The sequence below is a fragment of the Ixodes scapularis genome, unplaced genomic scaffold (assembly GCF_016920785.2).
Source record: "Ixodes scapularis isolate PalLabHiFi unplaced genomic scaffold, ASM1692078v2 PGA_scaffold9__187_contigs__length_104089568, whole genome shotgun sequence".
Lineage (NCBI taxonomy): Eukaryota > Metazoa > Arthropoda > Arachnida > Ixodida > Ixodidae > Ixodes > Ixodes scapularis.
This window is the reverse complement of record NW_024609884.1, coordinates 45,987,527-46,010,666: the sequence shown is the minus strand read 5'-3', so window position 1 is coordinate 46,010,666 and position 23,140 is coordinate 45,987,527. Positions and strand designations below refer to the sequence as shown.

The window sequence follows — 23,140 nt, the reverse complement described above, 5'->3', positions numbered from 1 at the left end:
AAGGAAGCCAAGCGTCTCGTCCTGATTCACTTGCTCTGACTCCGGCTGACGTCATTTCGCCCTAATGAAAACAACCCCGAGAAAACATGGCGTGCTCCGTAAGCTCCGACGCTCCAGTTCGAGTCACGAGATGTATGTTACCTATCTATCTATATATGTCACCGACAGATGATGCACGGCGGGGAGGTCCTTAAGTTGTCCGGCCTCCGGCACTATACGCCTCGCAAGTGGGCTCATTTTCGCCTTCTGCGCATGAAAAAGGAAGTAGCGGTGACGTCAGAACGCCGAGCCCTGATTGGCTGATCGCGACCCCCTATCTGAGCGTCGTCTGCTACGTCGTCTGCGTCTGTCTTACCTTTCCTGCAACTTTCGGAAGTCGAGCGAGCTCGACTTCGCCTTTCAGAAAGGGCAGACGAAATAACTCGAGCGGTACGTTGTTTTTGTCTAACAACTAGCCGACGCGCATCAAGGACTCACTGGCGAGGTGTCCCGAGGCGCCGAGGTTTGTTTGCTAAGAACCGAGAGTGAGGGTGGTTAGTGTCCGCAAGTTCCCTTCCAAATACTTTTTCCCTCCTTTCGTGTGCGGCGAGACTTCTCACTCTTTAACGGCGTCGGCGGGTTGGCGCAGTTAACGTCGTCTGCTTTACGTCTGCTAGTCAAAGCGATGGCTGCTTTACTTTCCTGCGTCTGTCGGAGATTCACCGCTTTTTTACCGGCGAGAGTCACCGTTGCCTCGGAAAACAAGGAGATGACAAGAGGAAGAGATTGACCTCTTAATCTAAAATTGAGGTCAGCGATCAAAGTATAAGACGGGAAGGGTTCACAAGGGTCGCGCGGGCATATTCCATTCAGCACGCCAGCCGGTCGTGGGCAGACGGTCGCCGAGTCGGAGTGCCTGCTATGCCTATCTGCCGTGCTCGCTTGGTCGTTGTCGGTGGAATCGTGGCCGTTGGAGCTTTTCCCGGGTGTTTGTGGATCCAGCGTTCTTGTTCCTCGTGGTCTGTTTTAAGTACTTTTTACTTTTTTTCTTGCTGCTTGAAGTCGGGACGCGTGAGAAGCGCACGTAGAAAAATAAACGTCCGTTGGTCGTCGCGACCGCGACGCTGTCGGCCATGCTGATTTGATCGTAAGAAGTGCGTAAGACACCTTCGGAGCTGTCATAGGATTTCGTCGTAACCTGCGCAAAACTTACGAAAATTTCGTTTCGTGAATACGAATTTGTTCTCAAGTTTTGTCTTACGCACATTTTTGGCGTAAGATCGTTTTGTGAATCTGGCCTCTGCACTTTCGAAAGTCGCAGGAATGGTAAGACAGACGCAGACGACGTTGCGAGCAGACGACGTTGCAAAGGAGCAGACGACGCTCAGATAGGGGGTCGCGATCAGCCAATCAGGGCTCGGCGTTCTGACGTCACCGCTACCCCCTGCGCAAGGAGCAGACGAACTTGCCCTCCGCATATATCTTCGATAACACTCCGGAGCCTCGCGGCGAGTCTCGACCGGGCACACAAGAGTGAGCTCCGGGCCACCGTGACTTTCAATGTCTCTGCGATGCACGCCCGCTCGTGCAGAGTAAGCAGCACGCGCGTGCGCGTGAGCTTCGCTATCACAGGAAGTGAAACAAACTAGAGTGCTGTCGTGTGACAGCCGTTCCGTGGCACTGTTTCTTTGTTTTCCTCGTACGGTGTATAGAGCACGCGAAAGCGTTGGGGTCACTGAACAGCCCAAGACGTGTTCATCTCTTATCGCCGCAAACCTTGACATCTGGCGGGCTGTCGTCTCGAATCTGACGCCGTTTTTCCATTACGCGATACCCGAACCTCGCAACGTTTCTTCCCCCCTGCCTGTTAACGTCACCGTCTGCGTTACATGATGCCATATACATACGGCGTATCGTTGGAATGTGCGAATATTCGAGGGTTTTCCCATGTTGCGTATTTCCAGCGAAGAATGTTTCCCTCCTTTCTACCGGGTGTTCGGGCAAATGGGAACACAAACTCATCGCCGTTTAGGCACTCTCGCTACTTTTTTTCTCTACTTTCTTTTTTTTTTTTTTTTTTTTTATTTGTCGAGAAGATTTATATCACGTCGTAAATTTGGTCCTCCAGTTTGGAAGTGTCACAGTTTTAACATTTGTGTGGCACGAGTGTCCATTTTGTGGCTCGGAAAGCTCCTAGTCGTGTCTTTTTGTTCTTGTGGCACTCGTTCGCATAACATTCGAAAACAGTGATGCTACTTGACACTTAAAAGCACCGACAATTGACAAAAAGTGCGACGCTAAAAAAGTCGGCGTAAACGTTTTTTTTTTTGACACTTGTGCCTGCGACACCCCGCGGCTTGCGTCAAATGTCGCATTAAAAAAAAAAAAAAAAAAAAAAAGCCATGTGTTTACGCGCCATGTACGTTTTATCTAAAACGTAAAACGAGTGTAATAAAACTATGGTTGTTTCAACCGCAGTGTGGTTTGGTCAATAAAAGGACAAGGATTGAGAAATAACGAAACCAAAGAATGCTATTCTCGTGGTAGAGCCGGACTGTCCAGGGTAAAGCAGGCAGAGAGTGCCGGCGTTTGCAGGTCAACACCGCAAAGCGGCGTGAAACGCACACAATGCTCGCGTGAACTTTATTTTGTTTTGTAAAAGGCCGGTAACATCGTTCCATCATCTGCGCCGCTATTCGGTAAAATATTGCATTTTCATATAAATTTACATATTAAAAAAGAAAAAAGAGCCATAAAACTTACAATAATGCGGTCAGTGCAGGTGAATTATACGTCAGGGGGACATGATATAACGGGATAGTGTGTCACGTAAGTCTATAAATTAATTAAAACTTGTTAACTGCACTCTAAAAAATGCCTGCCCGTCGACTTAGCCGAAAAACACTCAAAAAGCCAATCTCTGCGGTCTAGGAAATCAGCTCAGCGAATGATGAGGCGCCTCATCATTCGCGTCTCCCACAATCTTACCGCTCATTCACACTGGAAGCGGATCCGCGTTCGCAAAGCGGTTGTGAACGCGGTTGTATAAAGATCCAGTACAATTGCACGCGCACCCGATGACATCAAGTGCGCGTGCAATTGTACTGGATCTTTATACAACCGCGTTCGCAACCGCTCTGCGAACGCGGATCTGCTTCCAGTGTGAAAAAGCGGTTAAATCAGTTGGCAACTGTTACGGTATCGGTACAGTGTTTAAGAATGATTTTAGGCTAAACAAATATTTGTATTTGTTCACAGAGAAAAAGTTGTCACTTGCGTGTCAAGTGTAGTCTACAGCATTCCTTTTGATTGTGGCCTGTGCTACGGCAAACCAAGCGTTGCCTCAATGACCGTTTAACCGAACACAAACGTTGAACAGGGATTCCTACTCAGAATTGTTAAAACATGTTATTGGGTGTAACAATTGTGTACCGCTTTGGCACTCCACCTCCGTATGACCACGAACGGTTAGTAAAAGTCTCTCACTATCATTAATCATGATAATGCAGTTAATTCTCCGTCCCTTAGTTTAGATACAAAGTTCTACAAATCTGATCGCCTTGTTTTGTTTTGAGCATGGTCACCTACCTAACTATGTGTCGGCATGTTCCTTTTTAGCCGTAGCCGTCTATCTTTTTGTGTCCTTTCTTTTGTTTTGTATTCGTTTAGGTGTTTTGTTGTTCAAGGTTTTGCCCACGGTCCTGTTGTTTTGCCCCTGGCCGTCTATCTTTTTGTCTCCTGTCTTTTGTTTTGTGTTTGTTTGGGTGTTTTGAAGTGGGTCACTGTCATTTCGGCCAATAGACGCATTACGACCGAGCGTGCAATACGACCGAGAGGGGCGGAAGGGCCGCGAGTGGCTTTCAGGATGGTCGGGTGTAAGGTTCCACGCAATTTCCTTCGGCTTTGTGCCAAGTCCTTTGAGCTCTTATGCGTTTGTGTCAAGAGTGTTCTCACTTTCCTTCTCTTTTCTTTTGGTTTGTGGGGCATTCTGTGGAACAAAATTCAGCTGCGTTTGAGACTGTGTGTGTTGTGTTCTCCTTCGTCTTTTCCCTAGTCTCGGGGGTTTGTCTTAAATTATGTTAAACCTTCACCAGCTCGTTTGCGCCCTAACTTTTGTTCACTAAAATACATTTCACGACATTCCTAAAAAAAAAAAGAAATTGTTTGCGGGAAAATTGAGCAATATGAGAGGTCCATCTTTATCCAACTTGTTTACAATCACCACACACGTGAGTTTCTTGGATCGAACGCGGGGTGCAGCAGACGAGAGCTGCGCCAGCGTGCTCGTGCTCCATCTGATTGAATCGGCGCTGATTGAACACGAGCCCCAGCCGAACCCTGGCGCACATGTTCGGCTATACGTCAGCCGGGCGCTGCCTCCAGTAGGCTCCTGTTGCCTTCCGTCGTGCTTTCACTGCGCATGCACGCTGGAAGTTCACGAGACGCCGACGTGTTATCGACGGCATCTACGAAGCTCGCGCTGGAGGCGGGACAGCTCGAAGACCTATCTGCCGTTCTTATCTTGTCAGTGACCGCACACAATCGCAGTCGGGTATATCCAAGATTGGGAACCGATTCGCACTCTCGAGTCTCGACGCACTTTCCACTCGAGAAAGTTCCCACGTAATTCCCTGGACAGAAGAGGATACCCGTGAGCTGAATTTCGGTCAAAAGCGCGCTACTAAATATATACAAAATGTAAAAAAAAAAAAGAAAAAGGAATTACGCGTTGCCCAACGCTCATTCTCCGTCCAAAATGTAGCGCTAGCGGTACGGACCAAATGCCAAAGTTTCAGAAATTACCGTTGTTTTATTCAAAAGTTGCAAGTAATTTTCTGAAAATTTCGATGGGAAAATGGCGGCCGACCGAGCTCTCGAATAGGGGTGCTCCATTTTCCCATTGGAATTTTCAGAAAATCACTTATAACTTTGCGGGCATCTTCTAACTCCGATTCCCTCAGACCCTGTCTCCGGATGAATATGACACTGCAATACTTCGCTCTCGGCAAAAGGGTTTATTCACTCACTCATTGCCTTCGGGTGTTTCGGGATCGGGGGACGGTTATCAGCGAGGCCGGGGGAGAGTCCGCTGCCACAGCAGCTTCTCCGAGTCCCAGCGGTGGTCGTCCCCACCGCGTCATGGGGACGTCGTCGTCCAGGGTCGCTGTCCGGTCCGCTTGTCGAGTCCGCCACTCGACGTAGTGCCCGCACTCCCTGCGCCAGCGTCCGGCGCCGTCCGAGCTCGCCTCCATGACCGGTCCCTTGTGTAGTCGGCAGCCCAAGCTCTCTTCCTTTGTCTCCGTTCCCCTCTTAAGACCTTCCCAAGTCCTTGTCCCGCCGACCGTCCAATCGGGAACCTTGCTGCGAGCCGACCCTCCAACGTCAGCGCTGGGTGAGGGGGCGCTTGCCCCGTTCCTCCCGGAGAGCTCGGACGTTCCGCGACAGGACGGCGACAGGAAACGGGAAGGTCACGGGGAACCAAGGAGCGCCCGGCGGTACGGCGGCAGGGACCGGCAAGGTCACGGAGCGCGGAGGAGCCAGGGAGAGGGTCCCCACAACTTTTGAATAAAACAACGGTCATTTCTGAAACTTTGGCATCTGGTTCGGACCGCTAGCGCTACATTTTGGACGGAGAATGAGCGCTCGGCGATGCTGCGTATTTCATTTTGGCGGTTATAAAAACACTGTATTTTTTTCTACACCTTGTATATAACTTGCATGTAATCACACTCTAAAAAAAGTCTGTGCGTCTGCTTTCACGCACAACACTCGGAGAACCAATCAGCGCAACTCACGGAGGCAGCTCAGCGAATGACGATGCCGAAACATCTGTTTAGACCAGGGGTCTCCAAACTTTTTGGCTAAGGGGCCGGATGGAGGCTCTGTCCCTGTCTCGAGGGCCGGAAATATAAATGCACAGATGTAAATGAGGAAGATCTAAATAAATAATCCTAGATATCGAAACCCTTTGATGCCCTGCATTGCCCAGGAGCAACAACCCAAACATGATTTTTTTTTCTCCCCCGAAACCCGAGAATCTATGCAATTTGCACCATCAGCCGCAAGGCCGAGGCGACCTGAGCTTCTACAAATAAAAATCGGAGAGCGGCACTTGTACGCTTTCACTCTTCCGCTACACGTACCTGCCTGGACCGGCGAGCGACCTCGTCCCGCCACTGTACCGGTGGGACCGGACATGTCATCGAACGCAGTTTCGTCGAACGCCGTTTCATCGAAGCCGTTTCATCGAACGCCGTTTCATCGAACGCCGTTTCATCGAACACCGTTTCATCGAACGCCGTTTCATCGAACGCCGCTTTACCGAACGCCGTCTTATCGAACGCCAGTGTGGCATTCCCGCTTCCTGAAGCTGGTCGGTGCCCATTCCGGGTTCTGGAAGTTTTTGACTCGCATCGCCGCAGAACATGAACTGACGGAAGACGAGCTGGAGGCGACGCTGAGTTCCCAAGAGCCTCCTCGACAGAAGAAGGCCATAGCGGCAAGAAATGAGAAGGTGCGCCTTTTTTATGAGAACCGACGGACCATGGCTGTGGGGGAATTTTTGAGAGCAATTGCTCATCATTTGAAACGGTGAATGGCTGTCGCACGAACACATGAACCCCCGAAAGGTTTCAGATAAACTTTGAAGTGACGTACTTACTTTTGACTTCATTAAATCTTAAAACAAAAAAAACAAAAAATGTTTTGTTGTAGTTTTAGAAATAGTACTTCCGCTGTAGCTACTGAAAGCTTCGGGCAGTAAAAAAGGATCAATAGAAAGACATGAGAGGCTGGGAGTTGTTGCGCCTGCGCAAAACCTAAGTCGCCTTCTGACCTCCATGAGTTAGAGTGCGCTTTTACCGGGAGTGCGACTTTTTATTTATTTGTTACAATACCCTCAAGGCCCATCGGGTAATTAAGAGGGGGTGAACAGATAAGCGCAATGTTCAAAACAAACATAAAGGTCGGTACAAATATCCTCATGGGTTACTTGCATCAAAATAAATTGTAACAGCTACAAGTTTGGACATTAAAAAACCTGACGATGAAATGGGTGAATGACACGAAAATGCACTCGATCCGTGCATAAAAGAGCATCTTTCACACTTTTCATTTAAAAGACATTCGATGAAACGGCCGTCAGCGATTCGATGAAACGGCGTTCTATGAAACGTCCATTTTTTTCGAGGAAACGGCGTTGGACGAAGCGGCGTTCGATGAAATGTCCGGGAAGCCTGTACCAGGTGACCGAACATCGATCAAAACAAATGCAGGATGTGACAATGAAACAAATCCTTGATAAAAATCTCCTTCTGATTGATTAAAAGAGACGCATGCGCAGTGAAAATAAACTTAAAGTTTGTGAAAGCTCAGTAGCAGCCTGACAACTATGATGTTGCCGAGGAGCAACATCTGGCATAAGTGGGTAGCATTGGTATTGGTGACGAAAAATTGGTGGCGTATCTGTTACGCTTTACCCGCGGCTAAAATCTTCAAATATGAATGCCTTTTATGGTTAGATGATCTTTGCACATAAAATAAGAAGTAATATAAATATTTATCTCGCGTACATGCGCCACTGCACGCAACTCTGCATCAAAAGAAGCCTTTATCTGCTCGCTCTCCGTTCTCAAATCGCACAAGCCCTGGCACACGGGAAGGCCAAGCCTTTGAGAGAAGGGCAGACACATTGGAAAATGAAAATGCGTCTCCAAGCAAGATCACTCGGCCACTAAAACCAAGACCGACAGATGATGTGAGGTATGATGGAACACACCACTGGCCTCAGTACACTAGAAAAGAAGGTGCAAATACAGCAAAACTGGTTACACGTTCCTGTACTAAGCAAAATGCGAGATGCACCTGTGCCTTCTCGGAAGTCGCAACCGTTTTCACCCGTTTCACGTGAAGTAGTGCCGCAGATCCCCAACGTTGCTCAGGAGCAACATATCATTATGCGTTCACAAATAAAGGTAATTTTTTTTCTGAGACCAGGCTTTTGCTTTTTTGTCTGTTCTAAATCCGCACCAACGTTTGTAGGTGTGCGGGATTTAAAGTAAAGTTTTGGGCATCAAAGGGCTAAGCATTTAAATATACAATATTTAAATTTAGAGTGAACACGAAGCAAAAAGATTCTAAGGTGGATGAATGCATTCACTTTGTTATGAAATTTAATCATTTAGCTGCTTATGACATCGCACAATAATTGGAGCCCAGAAAACATACCAGCATAAACCAGAGCGCATAGGAACTTTGGCACGTTCACACAGGGCAGAAGACTAGTGAGAACGATAGAAGTTATGCTGACAATATTTAATGGCTACGACACAGTACATCAAGCCCAATATACGCAGGGACGTAAATTAATTTTAACGTACTTAGTTACCCAGAGGGGACTAGGAGTGTGGATTCTGCTAACAATGTCCAATTACTAATATGACCAGAGGACACGCCTCACGGTAGGCAGTTTTCTCTCGTTTTTTTCTGGTAACTTCATTTACGCGGTTGGTGCGCGCCGCGGCGCCGTTTTACACGCGCTTATTTTTTCGCTAGTAGCAGCGGGCGTGCTGGAAGCGGGCCGTGGGCCGGGCTCCAATGGGAGGACCGCAGCCAGTCACGGGCCGGTCAGAAGACCTCCGCCGGCCGGATTTGGCCCGCGGGCCGGGGTTTGGAGACCCCTGGTTTAGACCAAAAAACGCAGACTGAGTTGTGACATTAAGCAATGCAAGCGTGACGTTTTGCATTGCTTAATGTCACAACTCAGACTGCGTTTTTTGGTCTAAACATGTGCTTCGGCATTGTCATTCGCTGAGCTGCCTCCGTAAGTTGTGCTGATTGGCTCTCCGAGTGTTGTGCGGGAAAGCAGACTCACGGGCTTTTTTTTAGAGTGCTGCATGCAATGAGGAACCGTGAAAAAGATCATGTATTGAGGTTGCCAAATGGGACTTCTGCTAAATAACTGAAACACCGAAGACGCGCTCGCCCTGCTGTCAACAAAAAAAAAAAAAAATCTAAGGGATTGTAGAAAACAAGGCGGTGACTAGTGCACGTAAACATTGCCATTTGTTTGAGCGTTTTACTTCAGAAGCTACTACTGCAGACGCCAGCACATGCGGCGCGTGTAACTAAAGGGAGTATTCACTAGATGTCATATTTGTGGGTGCTGTTTAGAGCGCATGCTCAGAACGAACTCACGTCAATAGGCTGCTAAGACCGGCAATCTTGACGGTGCGGAATGCAGGTTGCAAAAGCACTGTGAAAGCTCGCCATCAGCACGCGCTCAGCATTCACGCACACAGCTATGGCCGCCAGTGAATACTCCCTATACATATAGAAACTCATTATGCTCCTCGGTGTTCCGCAAAAGTGCCGGGTAACACAGAAAAGGCGAAGTGAATTTTTAAACCTTTCGCGCAGAGAGGAAAAAAAAGTGGGGAGAGGACAGCGGTGCCAAACTGCCAGACTCGTACTGATGATGGCGACTTCCACGCCGATGATGGCCAAAACCGCCAGGTAACCTAATTACTACTTTTGTACGTGTGTGTCTGTTTTTATTTTAAGTTCCAGCTTCTGATACGATGCAAACTTTTTAGAAGAATTTGTTCTGAAAGCTACAGATGGTAGCGAAAAAGCTAACCGCGAAGAAAATCTCTAACTGTGAGAGCTTTCCCATTACAGTAATTGCCGCGATGAAGTACATCTCGCGCAATATTCGGGTTAGCGGACGAAACACTTAATTCATAATGACCTTTCGCTCCCCGGTGACGCACAGCTACACTGCCCACGCCTACCGAGCTGTTTTCACACATCGCTGGAACAATTAACTGTTTCTTTCTCGACGTGATACGAATATGTTGATTGCTCCGTCCCCTTCGCCTCCGACGAACCCGCTGTTATCACAATTATATATTATACCATGTGTTCGCACATATCTCTTCTTTTTCTACTCACCAAAGCTATTATTAGCGGACTGTTGTGTGATGGGGGCATTCCCAGTTTCCGGCCCGGGGAAGTTTCCGGCGAGTGGGCGGTTGCCGAGTCGCCGGTAATCGCGTCGAGTGGACGCCGTGTACGCTCTTTGCACATTGAAAGCCGCAAGGAGTCCGATGACTCTTTGCGGCTTTCAACGTGCAAAGGTTGAGAAACACACGGGAAAAGACTGTTAGTCCCCTTTTCTGTGTACATTAGTCTCAGGTGTTTATCATCATGAATAGCCACAGCGTGTTGTCCTTGAATCCCGGAGAAAAGCTCACGAGAAAAAAGCCCATCGGAGATAAGCTCGCTCAGTTTTCTGCGGGTCCGGAGAAAATCTCACCAGTCTTTTGACAGACCCGGAGAAAAGCTCACCTCGAATTGAATTTGCATCTAAAGTGGTCGTCATCATTAGTAGTGCTACCAATGTTTTACCCGCTCTCACGCAGGTGGTACACTATGCAGCACAACTAGCGCGAGGCGATTTTTCGCATTTTACCTAGAGAAGAGTTAAACTTTTAATGCACAAGTTTGTCTCGAAAGAGCAATTTGCAGCGCAGTAGTAGTTTTAATGGCAAACACTAAAATGTAAAAATAAAAAAAGCCCATTCCTTGTTTATGTTGACAGTGTCACATAGTGCACACACTTCAGATCGGGTCGCACTACTGTAGGCGAAATAGCAAAAAAAAAAAAAAAATGAATAATAAAGAAATTATTATTATTTTTAATTTAAATCAGATTCATTTTATTTAAACCAGAATAATCTTATTTAAAATAATCACCGTAGCTAGGAAATATTGACTATTTATCATTATATGCATTTTCAAACATGGCAGATTGTTTTATCAATTTTCCTGATCAGTGAAAACAATGCGTAAAAACTAATTGCTCCAATTTTAACAACTTTTTGTTTGTGAAAACCTCGCCATACTAGAACAAAAACAGCTTAGCTTGTTGTTGGTGTTGGTTTTTGCTAGCGAAAAAGCTGTATTGGCTTTTTTTTTTCGCGATCTGATTTTCTAGCTATACGAGATTGCTTTCAAAGTTTTCGTTTCCATCTTTCGCGATTTGGTTTGATTGCAAAAATGATGTACCTAATGACGAACGAAATCGAAGGTAGAAATAAAGCTCAACTCATCGGCTTGCTCCGAAGACCAATGTTTTTTTCTCGTGTTCAGTCCAATATAAATCTTTATTGCGTGATGATTATTTGATTTAAATACATAACATATGCGCATACTCAAAGCCTCAAATGATGAACAATCAGTAATATATATATATACTTTTTTTTTTTTTTTTTTTTGGGGGGGGGGGGGAATTTTTGGGGGAAATGTTTCATTTAAAGCATCCTAGTAAAACCGGTTTGAATTAAATAATGATTTAAACGGTTATTTAAGGCATCTTAATTTTTTTATTTTCCACCTTGGCTGTAGTCTTTGTTCCGCTTTTACGTGAGGCCGTTTCGCGTGAGTGTTACCATATTTAATTCTGACGTAGCCGGGACAGAGGAAATATGACTTTTTATTTTTCAGTTCAAATAAGGTAAGAATTGAAACCACTGCTTATGGTGAAATGTGGAGATTTGGCAATGCAACGTCGGTATACTTCATAAATGGTCATTTTATAAATAAATATCCAGAAACCACTGAAGCTGCAGCCCTCCACACTAATTATATTTTCCATCGTTATCTTTTTATTATTATTATCATTCTAGGGAAATTATTTTTTCATGATTTAGCCTGACGTGTTACAGGACGTTTTCATATCTAAAAAAGATAATTCTCCTGGTGAGGTACAGAATGACAGCATGCGCGCAAGTTGAGTGAACGTAGTTCACTTGAGTCAACGCTCGATTCTTAGATTCGTAGGTGAGCTTTTCTCCGCATCCGTCAAAAGCCCGGTGAGCTTTGCTCCGCATCGGACAGTTTGGCGGTGAGCTTTTCTCCGCTGACCGTTGTCCTTACTCAAATTACACTATTGAAGACTCGCGTAATTTTTCCACAAATATCACCTTCAGAGCTCTCAAGTATCGCAGGTAACCGCTGGAGTGTCACAAAGCAAGAGTCACGAGATCATCACATACGTCTCACGTGGCAGCGAGTTTTCGCAAAACGGCCTGGGCCTATCTTTGCAGCGTGCAAAACGGAGGCACTGTGAGGGTGAACCTTCTCGTTAGAGCCTAACAAAAAAAAAAAAAAAATCAACATAATACTTTTAGGTGTGGTTGTTGTTATTGGAACACGCCGCAACGCTTTCAGATATGAAAGGAGGAAGACAGAAAATCCCTGTAAGCCATTTCAACATTGTGCGATGGGCAATTCATCGCTTCGACAGGCACACGGGCACGCGATCGCGATACGCGCCTCCGCCAGAGATCTAAGAGGGCTCGTGAGTGTTTCCGTTTCACACAATCTTATCTACATTCTTAAAGAGGACGCGGACTGATAGAGTCGGGCCCGTTTACACGGCATTCACGCCACCGGTTAAGACGACGGCCAACACGTACCGCGATGTTGTCCCTCGTTCTTTGCTTGCTGGATCCTCTTATGTCACGTTGCGGTTATCCTTACCTTTATTAGTTTCGGTGTGCTGGATATGTTTCCGTTCTTCTCGGGTGTGGACGATACGGACAAAGGGTACCAGATTGACTGTTTTACTGGCACATGTTTCTTTTTTTTTTCTTTTTTTTTTGTGGAAATTTAGGCCGGACACTTCCACGTCAACAGACTACTGTATTCGCTCTCGCGATCGGCACGAATCTAGATAACAGATTATGCTCTTGCAATTCGATAACATAAGACCTCTCTCCCTCTCTCGCCGTGCGTCCGTTTCTGGCCCATCCACCTCTTTAGTTTCTAGATATGGGTGGCACTCGTTGAACGAACGAATCGACATTTCATCGAAAGACGGGGGAGGAGGGGGGGGGGGGGGGGGGGGGTTAACACGCTAAAACGCTAAAACGTCGATTCGCTTAAATTATCGCTGTTCGCTGTCATTCGCTCATGTGATATGGACTTCGCGTGATGTGTGGCGGCTGGTACTTTGAGATGACGATGGATCACCGGAAATGTTAATTAATATATATATATATATATATACATAAGTTTACGACGGGAGTCTGACGGCACAGAGAAGGAATGAAGACTAATTTAAAAGTTCCCCTGTGGATCTTTCGACACGCATCCCAAATCTCAGCTAAACGGCGTCTTCGCCGAAATACTGTCCGCCCAACTGCAGCCGGGATTTGAACCTGCCAACAGAGAATCCGGAGGCCGGTACTTTGCCTCGAAGGCGGCTTTCGTCGGTCAGTTACTGACCATCTGCAGCTGCCAGCCAAAAATGCAGCACGACAGACCGCAATCGAGAGCGAAATGTACAGCGTGACACATTTAACACGAACAAAGGATCGCCTGCTTTTCTCTCACAACTGCAACGCTGTCAACAGTCAAAGCTACCACTATTAGGGTGGAATGTGCTCGAGGTGGTCAAACTTGCTCGGCAGAGTGCCCTGTCTGCGTAACATGCGAAAAAGCGCCGTTGCCGTGTTCGCGCTAACAGCGTCGCTCAATGTACGTGCTCCTTGTGCGCAGAAGGTCCCTTCGCGCGTTTCCCTTTATTCTCCCCCAAAGACGTCGGAAGCCCGGCGGCAGCCACGTGGCCAGCCCGGACGCTCGGTGGCCAGAAGACGTACCCGCGGGCGTTGCCCCGTCGCGGGTTCCCCCGGCGGCGGGCAGGTGATCGCCGGGAAGGAGGGCGAAAGGGGCCGACCTGCGGTGGCCGTCGGAAGCGACGTTCACGCGAAGCGATTGCGCCGGAGGCCAGGGCATGCGGGCAATCTCGCCCTCCCGGGTCAGAACCCCCCGCAGGTGCGCCCTTCCCCCGAGGGCGGACGATCCAGCGGCTCGCGGGACGGGAAGGCCGACGCAGCCGCCCAATCGGCCTGGAAGCGGCCGCACGGGCGCACACGAAGCGTCCGCCGTCGCAAATGGCAACTGGAAACAGCCGAACGGAAAGGGAGCGGCGGACCGACCGTTCCGAGAACGACCCACCGCCTGACGGGAAGGGGCCCGGCCGAGAGGCACGCCGTCGGCGCGCCAGTCGCTCGCGCGCGTCCAGGGAGAGTGCTCGTCCAGGGGACCGTTTCCACGGGCGCCAGAAAACGGGGCACGCGCCTGTTGCTCGGCTGCTGGTCCGGCGATGACGGCGGCCGCCGCGACCGTTCACCTTGGCTCCAGAAGAACGACCAGGTGAGCCCTCGGACCCATCCTCGGTCGGCCACTCCGCGATCACTCGCCACTCGGCGAACCAGTGCTGCGCGTGTCATGGGCTAACCGCAAAGGCTACGAAGGCGAGCGTGTTGCTTTGACTGGTGCTCCCGAGGTGCGATCAAACGCGAGGGGCTCGCGCTCGTAGCCTTCGCGGTAGACGTCCAGCGTCGGTGCTGTCCACTTGACCCCAGTCAGGGACAGCAGCGGCGCCGGAAATTTGTTTCGAGAGGTTTCGGGATTTACTGGGCCTCAAGTGTGTTGCCGTTGCTAGTGCATCGTGCACCGTACTAATACGAGCAGCATCGAAGTTCCGTCCGGGATTCGGGACGGGGGAAGAGTTTGACCACGAGTATTCCCCTGTCCCCTTCTTTGGTGCGGCACAGGTATTTGATGCATTTTAGGTGTAGTGCTATAGCGTGACAGGTCAGTGCGTTGGCTGGTTCGCAAGTTAGCAACTGTTGACGCCGATGTACTTCTGACAGTTGGTCGTGGTTCTGACATGCGCGGTGAAGGGGGGTACTCTTGCCTCGAAGCTATCCGCGAGATGACTGGAAACTTAGGTCACCTCCGTCTTGGTCTTCTAAAGAAGGCACCGAGCGTGACAAATGGCGGTGCGGGAACCGGGCGGATATCTCGTTCACAACCGCGACATATCATATCCCCAGGAAATAAAGTGCGCATGTTGCGCGCTTGCTCAAGTTCACCCGAGTTCGTAATGCCACTTGTCGCTGTTATTGTGCGCGATAAAGGAAACGGAAAAGAAGGAACTCTAGAACAGCGGAGGTGCTTCCAAAGTATAGATTCGAAACTGCTCGGCACCAAGCTCTTTTACTGCTCCAAAGTTCGTTTTGAAATTACATCTGGAATGAAAAAAAAAAAAAAAGAAAAAAAAAACGTTATTTGATTATATAGCGAATCGAGCTGGACTTTATTGTTACAAATTTCACTGTACGTACAGAGAGCGACACTGTTAGCGCGAACAAGCGATCGCCGGTTTTTCCAGTTTTTCTCTTTGAAACCAAGGGATGTCATCCAAGTTATTATTGCTACGGAAAGAGCTCATTTAGTTCTATAATGTAAGCGATAAAATTTCGTGCTCTCTAATACTACTTAGAAGTAAAATGCGAAAATGCGCCGATGTCGTGTTCGCGCTAACAGTGTCGCGATGTGTATGCATCTTGTGCCGCCAGTGAACATACATATTTTAAATGTTTGCTCATTTTAAGCTTTCCGAGCTACACTTCACTCTGTGTACTACCTCAACAGTGTCATCCGGCCAAATCTAGCCTATTCGGATGGACCGAAAATGCTGCGAACAAGCGACAAATTTCGCACCGCGGCGTTCGCTCTGCGGTCCTCTGCCCGCGAGTCCAGAGCAGCGGCAGAACCGCCGCGCGCCAGCGAACGTGCCGCCGGGCGCAGTTCGTCGGTGATTTGCCGCATATTCGCTTCACGGAGCTCATTCTCTAACGATTGGTTCGACCCTTTGTAGGTGTGTTTTGCTTCGAGCTTAAGTCATTGCTGTTTTACTGTGCTACCGCGCCCTCCACGACTTAGCAAACAATTCTTAAACGAACTCGATTGGCCAAAAGCTCATTATGTCGCCTTCATACTCCGTTTCACCTTATGTTGTACCACAGAGAAGGCTAGAAGCGCGAGCTGTAGCGATGGGAGCTGCTGTTAACGCTCGAGAGCTTGTGCCGACGAGATGTGCCCTAGAGCAAGGAGCTCGCGCTTGTAGCCTTTCCTGCGGTACAACACAAGGTGAAACAGAGTATAGTAGGATTACTTCTGCTTTAATCGATGGAAATGAAGGTTTTGTCAGAACGTCAGCTTTGACGGAGTTGATTTAAGGATGCAGCGACTCCAAACATTCACTGCGCTCTTTACATGCACCATCGAACTTGTGGTTCGCAGCTGATGATAAGTAGCAAGGATCACAAGCATAGAAGGGCGCCACCAAGGCATCTCGCCGCGATCAACGCACCGAGGGTCGATCTCCACCTGCATAAAGAATTGATCAACGCAGTGCCCTGGCCGGGTCCCCGGATCTTTGGTCCGTTAGGGGGTCCGCGTATCGGCTCTAAAAACACGTCATTTTGGCTAGTAGAAAGCGTCAGGCAGCGCGGAATATGCCGCAGCGCGCGTGCCGTACGCCCCCGTAATTGCGTGCAGTTGAACCTCAGCCTTCGCCAGTGCGCCCCGCAATGTAGGTTAGGGGCCGGCTCCCGAAGGGATGCTCAAGTTTCGCTGTGGCGCAGCCATCCGGAGAGGCGAGAGCAATTTCCCGAGGCCGCAAGGGGAGCCTATTTTCTCGGCCTTTGACACCTGGCGAGAGTGGTTTGTTCACCTCGCTGACCCTTCCCCGGCAAACACCCGACGACGGGCTCAGGAGGAAGGGCACACCGCTGCGAGAGTCGGAGAAATCCGAGACGTTTCCGTGTCCTGTGCGTTCCATCAGCGCTCCTGGTTAGCGTCGAGGAGGACGCGTTCTATGCTCCGGAGGAAGTTGAAAGAGAAAGACAACGCCGAAGAGCCGCCAGAGCCGCCACGAAAACAGCTTAAAACGCTTCCCCATAAGCCACGTGGCATTGACTAGCGAAGGCGATACAGGTTTAGAATGATTGACGCGCAAAATCGACGGGACGTCCTGACTTCTGCGCCAGCCACATCCTATAGAAAGCGATGGACGTTTGCGTAACGCACTCACCTACTGCATACTAAATATGAAAGGGTCTGAGCGTGGAGTTAGGTATGCCGAGGTGTTGTTCGATGGTCTATGAACGAGGTTCGCGTGAATCGCTTCTACGCACTGGTTGAGGCAGTTTTGACCTCGGACACGTTCTGTTTGGTCTTGGTAACTTACCGCCGAGCGGGACCGCCGATTTGAGGGAAATCTCTCTCCCCCTTAGTTCTTCATGGGAAAAAAAGAAATGCCTAACGGAAATCTAGGTTTTCCTCTTCAATAGTCGTGTTTTCCCTCCGAGCTTGAGCCCTCAGTCATTCTCAGATGGTTCGATTGCAACAGCTGAGCAACAGTCGCGAGCCCGTGACTCCTAAAACTGTACATTTGTACATCCGAAGCGTTGGACAAACCTCATCACAAAAAAGGCCCCACATTTCTAAATTGTACGCAATGTGACATATATATATATATATATATATATATATATATATATATATATATATATATATATATATATATAGCGTCACAATATAGGGACGTCACAGGGTATTTATGCTCGCCAAGGTTTTTATTTGTACATGACACATGAGAGCCCAACTACCCAGAACACAATTTGCAGCTCGAGGTTAGTTTTCTTGCCACCCGAAAACCGCCAATCGAGAACTGGCCGGTTTGAGCCGCGCTCACTCTCTTCTCCGCGGTCACGTGCCGTTTTCTATGGTTTAAAACGCAACCACCAAATATAATCAAAGTCGTGGGTTATCAAGGCACACACTCAATATTAAAAACGCCTTTTTATTTCCTCTTTCTCCCCAGTCCAGTTTTGGCTACGGTTCTAAGCAGTTTCGTTGTTTACTTTATTAAAAACATACTTGACGCTGTAGCAAAATATTGATTGAGTAGTCTTCTGACACCCATGTTAAATCGCCTCGCAAAAATAAAACAAAAAAATTGAGGGGGGGGGGGGGGGGGGGTGTCAGTGTCCTTTTAATGGTTGCACGCGATTGTAAGGATGCGAGAGAAATTTTGGAGCCACTATTCAGGGAACGTTGCCTTCTATAAGCGTGCACCAGAATTTCCCCGAAGCCAGAACAGTGCGCAGTGCTCTTCGGTGGTGTCGCACGGAGTCGGTGCAATACCGAAGACAAAGTACACTGCAATGCACTGCGTCAGTTGCGCCGATTAGATGCATCAATGGATGCATACGGTTGAGCCCTCTAAATCTGGCCGACAGTGAGCGCTATTACGCGTACCTCGCGTTTCTCACTGCCCGTAAGGGGTATTCACACGAGGGAGAAATCCCGGGGATTTCTCCCCGGCACGCGCGCATCACGAGATGAAAATGCGAGGCTTTTGCACATTGCAAAGCCTGACGTTTTCGTCGTGGGATGCGCGTGCCGGGGTTTTTTCTCCCTCGTGTGAATACCCCTTACAAGCTTTTCACTTTGAACATATCATATCAGATGAGCTCCTGGTCGCAATCCTTGTTGGGATTGCACCTCCGAATACCGTCGAATTTCTCGGTGCGCGTTGGGGCAACGGAAAACCGCACCGTGAATGTGCGCCCCGTTTATTGAAGACGTCCGGTGCGCACCGGTGCATTTCATCGAAGACGAGGGGGCGCACAGAGGGGGCGCACCTCGGCGCCCCGATGCGCACCGCGGTGCAGCAATCAAAGATGAGCATCTCTGTCAGACGCAGCCGACGCTACGAACTAATCGGATATATCGAGGAACGTCAAATGCGCAATTCACTGTGCCTTTTCTGTTCACGATTGGTTCAGCGACGCTAGAACACGCACAGAAACATGACGAACTCCATGATGGTGCGCTTTTGACACTGTCTGATTGGTCACATCAGCTCGTAGCGTCGGCTGCGTCTGGACTTCAGGTGAAACGAGGTACAATGTATTGCAGACGATGCGAAACTGGTCGAATGCCTAATCTGGGAGTTTTCCCACGTCGTACGCACGCACGTGTGTCGGGAGCCTTTCGTTTGCATTTGGCCCGTGATGCAACATCCGAAGTTGCAAATCGGCTTCACGTTGAATGACAAGCCGGGTTTGCAGACTGTCTGAGAACCTCCGATGCAGTCGGTGTAATTTTGCCGCGTGGAGCGCGGACGGGGACCGTGCCTGCCTGCTTGTCCAGACAAACGCGGCGAGCATTCCGGTAGCGCGGCAGGCGAGGGCTCGGCGAGGGGCTTTAGGCGCGCCTGGCCACTGGCTGTCCGTCTCGAAGCGTGGCGCAGACGCGTGCTCGCTGAAGCGTTTGACAGAAGCGAAGGAACCTTCCACGCGCCAGACGCTGCCATCACTCAAGGCCTCCCGGAGAGGCCGCCCAAAGGAATGGCCCGGATGTTCGTGTACAGCGCCTAGTGATTGCGACAAGTCGCCCCGCCATGCCCGTTGCGCGGCTTCTGGTCGGTTTACGCCCGATGTTGCCGAGGCTCGATGACAGCAGGCGCTCAACTGCCTGGCTCGACACTGGCCCAACCGCAGGGATACAACCGATTACTACGTATTCACTGCGCTCCTTTTTTTCCCCTGCCGTGAGCGAAATTCGAGCAGAAGTGCTACGTTCACCGCACCGGGCTGTTCAAATGCGCGGTCACAAAGGATTGTGCAGTAGTGGTGCAAAGCTATCGACTGCACTATCGATACTATCAATGGTGAAAGCCAAGTGTATCTAACTGTCGATAATGCAAAAACTATCGATAGCCGATTATCGCAAAACTATCGATAGTATGCTATCAATTGTAGACTATCGTGAAACTATCGATAGCCGACCGTCGTAAAGCTTTAAATAGTATTCTATTAGGTGACGAAGAACCTTAAGAGTCCATCTAGAAAATGTGAAGCTCAAAGAAAAACACAACTGCAATCAGGGACTTCCTGATAATTATTAAGGGACAATCTAAAACCTTTTGTAAGACTATCAGAAAACGGTATAACTTCTTTCTAGAAACTATTGACAACCAGCAATCGAGAAACTACCGATTGCATACATCGAAAAACTGTAAATAAAAATATAGTGAAATATAACTTTTTTTTTTTTATATAGGTTGTCATACTTTTTCTGCTGTTTTTATATTGCTTTTTCGGAGTTTGCACTTTGTTTTTGTATGCAGAATTCAACCAGGAAAATGAAAATACGTTTGTCTCACCTGATAAGTAAACTATGCATTGCATCATAGGGCCTTGAGTCATGAAACCACCGAAACATGTGATTAAATCAATTGCGCCTTTTCTGACACACACACACACACATTAGTTTGGCACATTCAAACGACTTTCATAAAAAAAAGAAGTACAAAAAGAAGCGAAAAGCAAATATTTTGGGTATTTTCAAGTACGGAGAAAAATAATTGAGGAAATTAAAGGTCCCTTTCGGTTCTGCCGCTGTTTCCAAAGGGGCTTGAGAAAATAATACATACCAGATTATATGCTTTTTGTGAGAAACATTCCGTAACATCCAGCCAGTTGGGTTTCAGAAAGGGACATTCAACGGAACTCGCACTATTAAAACAAAAAGAGCTAACCTTAAATAACATGACAAAAATATATTACCTTGGAGTCTTTATTGATCTCTCTAAAGCTTTCGACCGTCTAAACCATAAAACGTTGCTTCTTAAATTAAATGCATACGGTGTGCGAGTTCTCGACTCAACGATGGTCGAGATTTCTCTCAAACATCGTCATACTCATCAGTGTGTCGTAACCGAGGCAGCGCTCTTGGCTAAAGAAGCTGACGTCAGGGGTGCCACAAAGATGCATCCTTGAACCCCTTCTTTTTTAACTTATGCATAAATGATATAGTAAATATAGACGACCGCGCACAATTTATAATATACGCAGACTAGACCAGTTTGTCCTTTTCGGGGGAAGTTGTTCATCAGGTTGTGTGTACGGCGAATAGTTTGCTACAGAAGATAAACGCTTGGACGATTTCCAACTCCTTAGTAATTAATGCAGATGAGACGAAGGCGGCACTATTTCGTTCTAGAAATACAATTTGTTCATTTACTCTTGTGGTCTCTCTCGGAGGACGCTATATTGATTTTTTGCCAAATGTGAAGGTTCTTGGTTTTTTTTATTTAACGAGTACGTGAGCTGGGGATGCGGAAGTGCAATGAATGGAGGGCAAACTCTCAAAAGTTATGGGCATTGTTTATAAATGTCGACCTATATTACCCATCTCAGTCATTATACTTCTTTAAAACTCCCTGTTTTACTCGTGCTATAATTCGAGCTTTCTTGTTTGGGGAGACACAACGGCAACAAATATTCACCGCTTACATGTTTTGAAGAAAAAAAAATCTTTGGAATTATGTGCAATGCGGAATTCAGTATTCACACACTGCCATTATTCAAAAATGTTGGTAGAGTGACAGTTAGAGAACATTTCAATTATAAACTTCTTACATATCAGATGTCTATAGGCCAGAATCAACTTCCATCGCTAATACGAAACAAAGGGTGTCTGCATATTACATGCCGTTGTGTTTATATTTGGTCAGCGCGTCGATCAAGAACAGGCTACAGCTTCCAGACGCTGCAGTTTTCGCTACTGTATTAGACAGTATGCTGATATGTGGAATATAGTTTATAAGTTTCAACAGAAAGGGTATCAGGTGTCTCTTTCTCTAGTGTTTAACTTTGTTTGAATAAGATCATCCTCGTGCAGGGGAATATTTTATGGTTGTATGTTGATGTCGTAAAATTCATTACCATGTATACTATTTCTCTTAGTGCTGGTGGGGAGGAGAACCATGTCAAGCGACAATTGTCTGCTTTTTTTTTTTCCTTTCCCTCCACTGGAGGGAAACAATAAAGTTGAAAGTTGACTTTACCCGGATGAAAAGATACGTATGGCGTTTCTTTCGACCAAAGAGGTTGCAAGCAAAAAAGGAAACAATATTGCCTTCAGAATTTACAATTTTGTTTTCTCACTAAAGTCAAATTTAAGGTCAAATTTGGGGGTTTTACGTGCCAAACCAACGACGGGCATCTGGCACGCTCAGCGGAGGACTGATAATTAATTTCGACAACCTGGGGATCTTTTGACGTGCAACCGTAACCTCGGTTACACGCCTCCTTCTCCGCAATAAGCCTCTCTCAGATTGCGGGCACCTCGGCCTGGAATGAAAACCGCCACCTGGGGATTTTTATCTTTTTTTCCCTGATATAACGTTTTATTGTTAACAATATGGTTACTGGGATCACGGCAAACTTTCGTTTTTATCTTTTGAATTTTGGTCCAGTAACGTTAATGTTCCCAAACCTATGTGATTGAAGAATTAAAAAAATAATAATAGTCTAACTAACCATGTTGACTTGGATAAGCTTTTTATCTGGTAATGCTCAATTTGAAACATCCAGAAGCGAATTGCTGTAACATTTATTGACCAAACATTATTTCTTTATTCATTACGTGGCAAGTCCTATATTTTGAATTTGCAAATTGCTGTAACATTTATTGACCAAACATTATTTCTTTATTCATTACGTGGCGAGTCCTATATTTTCAAGTTGTATTTTATACCAAACGGCAAATCATTTACCAGCCACCGTTATCAAAACGTGCCAAAAGAGGACCGAACAAAAAGTGACAACATACCAGGGTGAACAAGCCTAACAGTTTTTGTCAACAGCTGGTTACCAATTTTCGGAAATTAGCTTTCAATGGTCATCAGCAGAAAAAAAAAAAGTATAATCCCCAGCAGAGTGCTCATTTTCACTTGTCAGTGTTCAAGACTATAAGGAAATTAATATGTGACATTTGAATAATAAAAGAAACAAAAGCGTGAAACAAACGCGTAACATTTGAATGGAATGCCCAGTACCAACTCGCCCAATAATCTGCACTGATTAGTGAAAAAACCCTGATGCCAGATATTTTCAGCCAAGTACATTTCCTAACTATATATATATATATATATATATATATATATATATATATATATATATATATATATATATATATATATTTTTTTTTTTTTGTAAGTTCTTGTGTTTAACTTTGACTTTTATTCCGTCCTTTTTCAAGTTTGTTTCCCGCGTAGCTAACGTTCTTGTGCCTAGCCTTCATTATTCCCGTAAACTAATACAACTTTTTCTGGCACTTCACCCCCTTTTTTTCTTGTGTGACTTTTTTCGCCATTAAATTTGAATTTTATTTTTATCACCCTACGGTTGCTGTGTCCGCGCCCTTACTTTTGCCTATATATCAACGG

At 47.1% G+C, this 23,140-nt stretch overlaps 1 protein-coding gene across 3 annotated transcripts in view; it reads left to right on the top strand.

Annotated features, from left to right (window-relative positions):
* The first annotated feature begins 402 nt into the window (after positions 1-402).
* LOC8043066 (twisted gastrulation protein homolog 1) overlaps positions 403-23,140 on the top strand; it is a 46,430-nt gene continuing 23,692 nt past the window's right edge. The window contains exons 1-2 of one of the 3 annotated variants that reach the window (XM_029988359.4): positions 403-429; positions 13,582-14,199. Coding sequence is in view for 2 of the 3 variants with exons in the window: in XM_042287524.1 (XP_042143458.1) it covers positions 13,423-14,199 (777 nt within the window). In the remaining variant the exon portion in view is untranslated. Of the gene's footprint in view, positions 430-12,925; positions 14,200-23,140 lie in introns of those variants that run through there. The other 2 variants (XM_042287524.1, XM_029988355.4) reach the window with 2 other exon arrangements.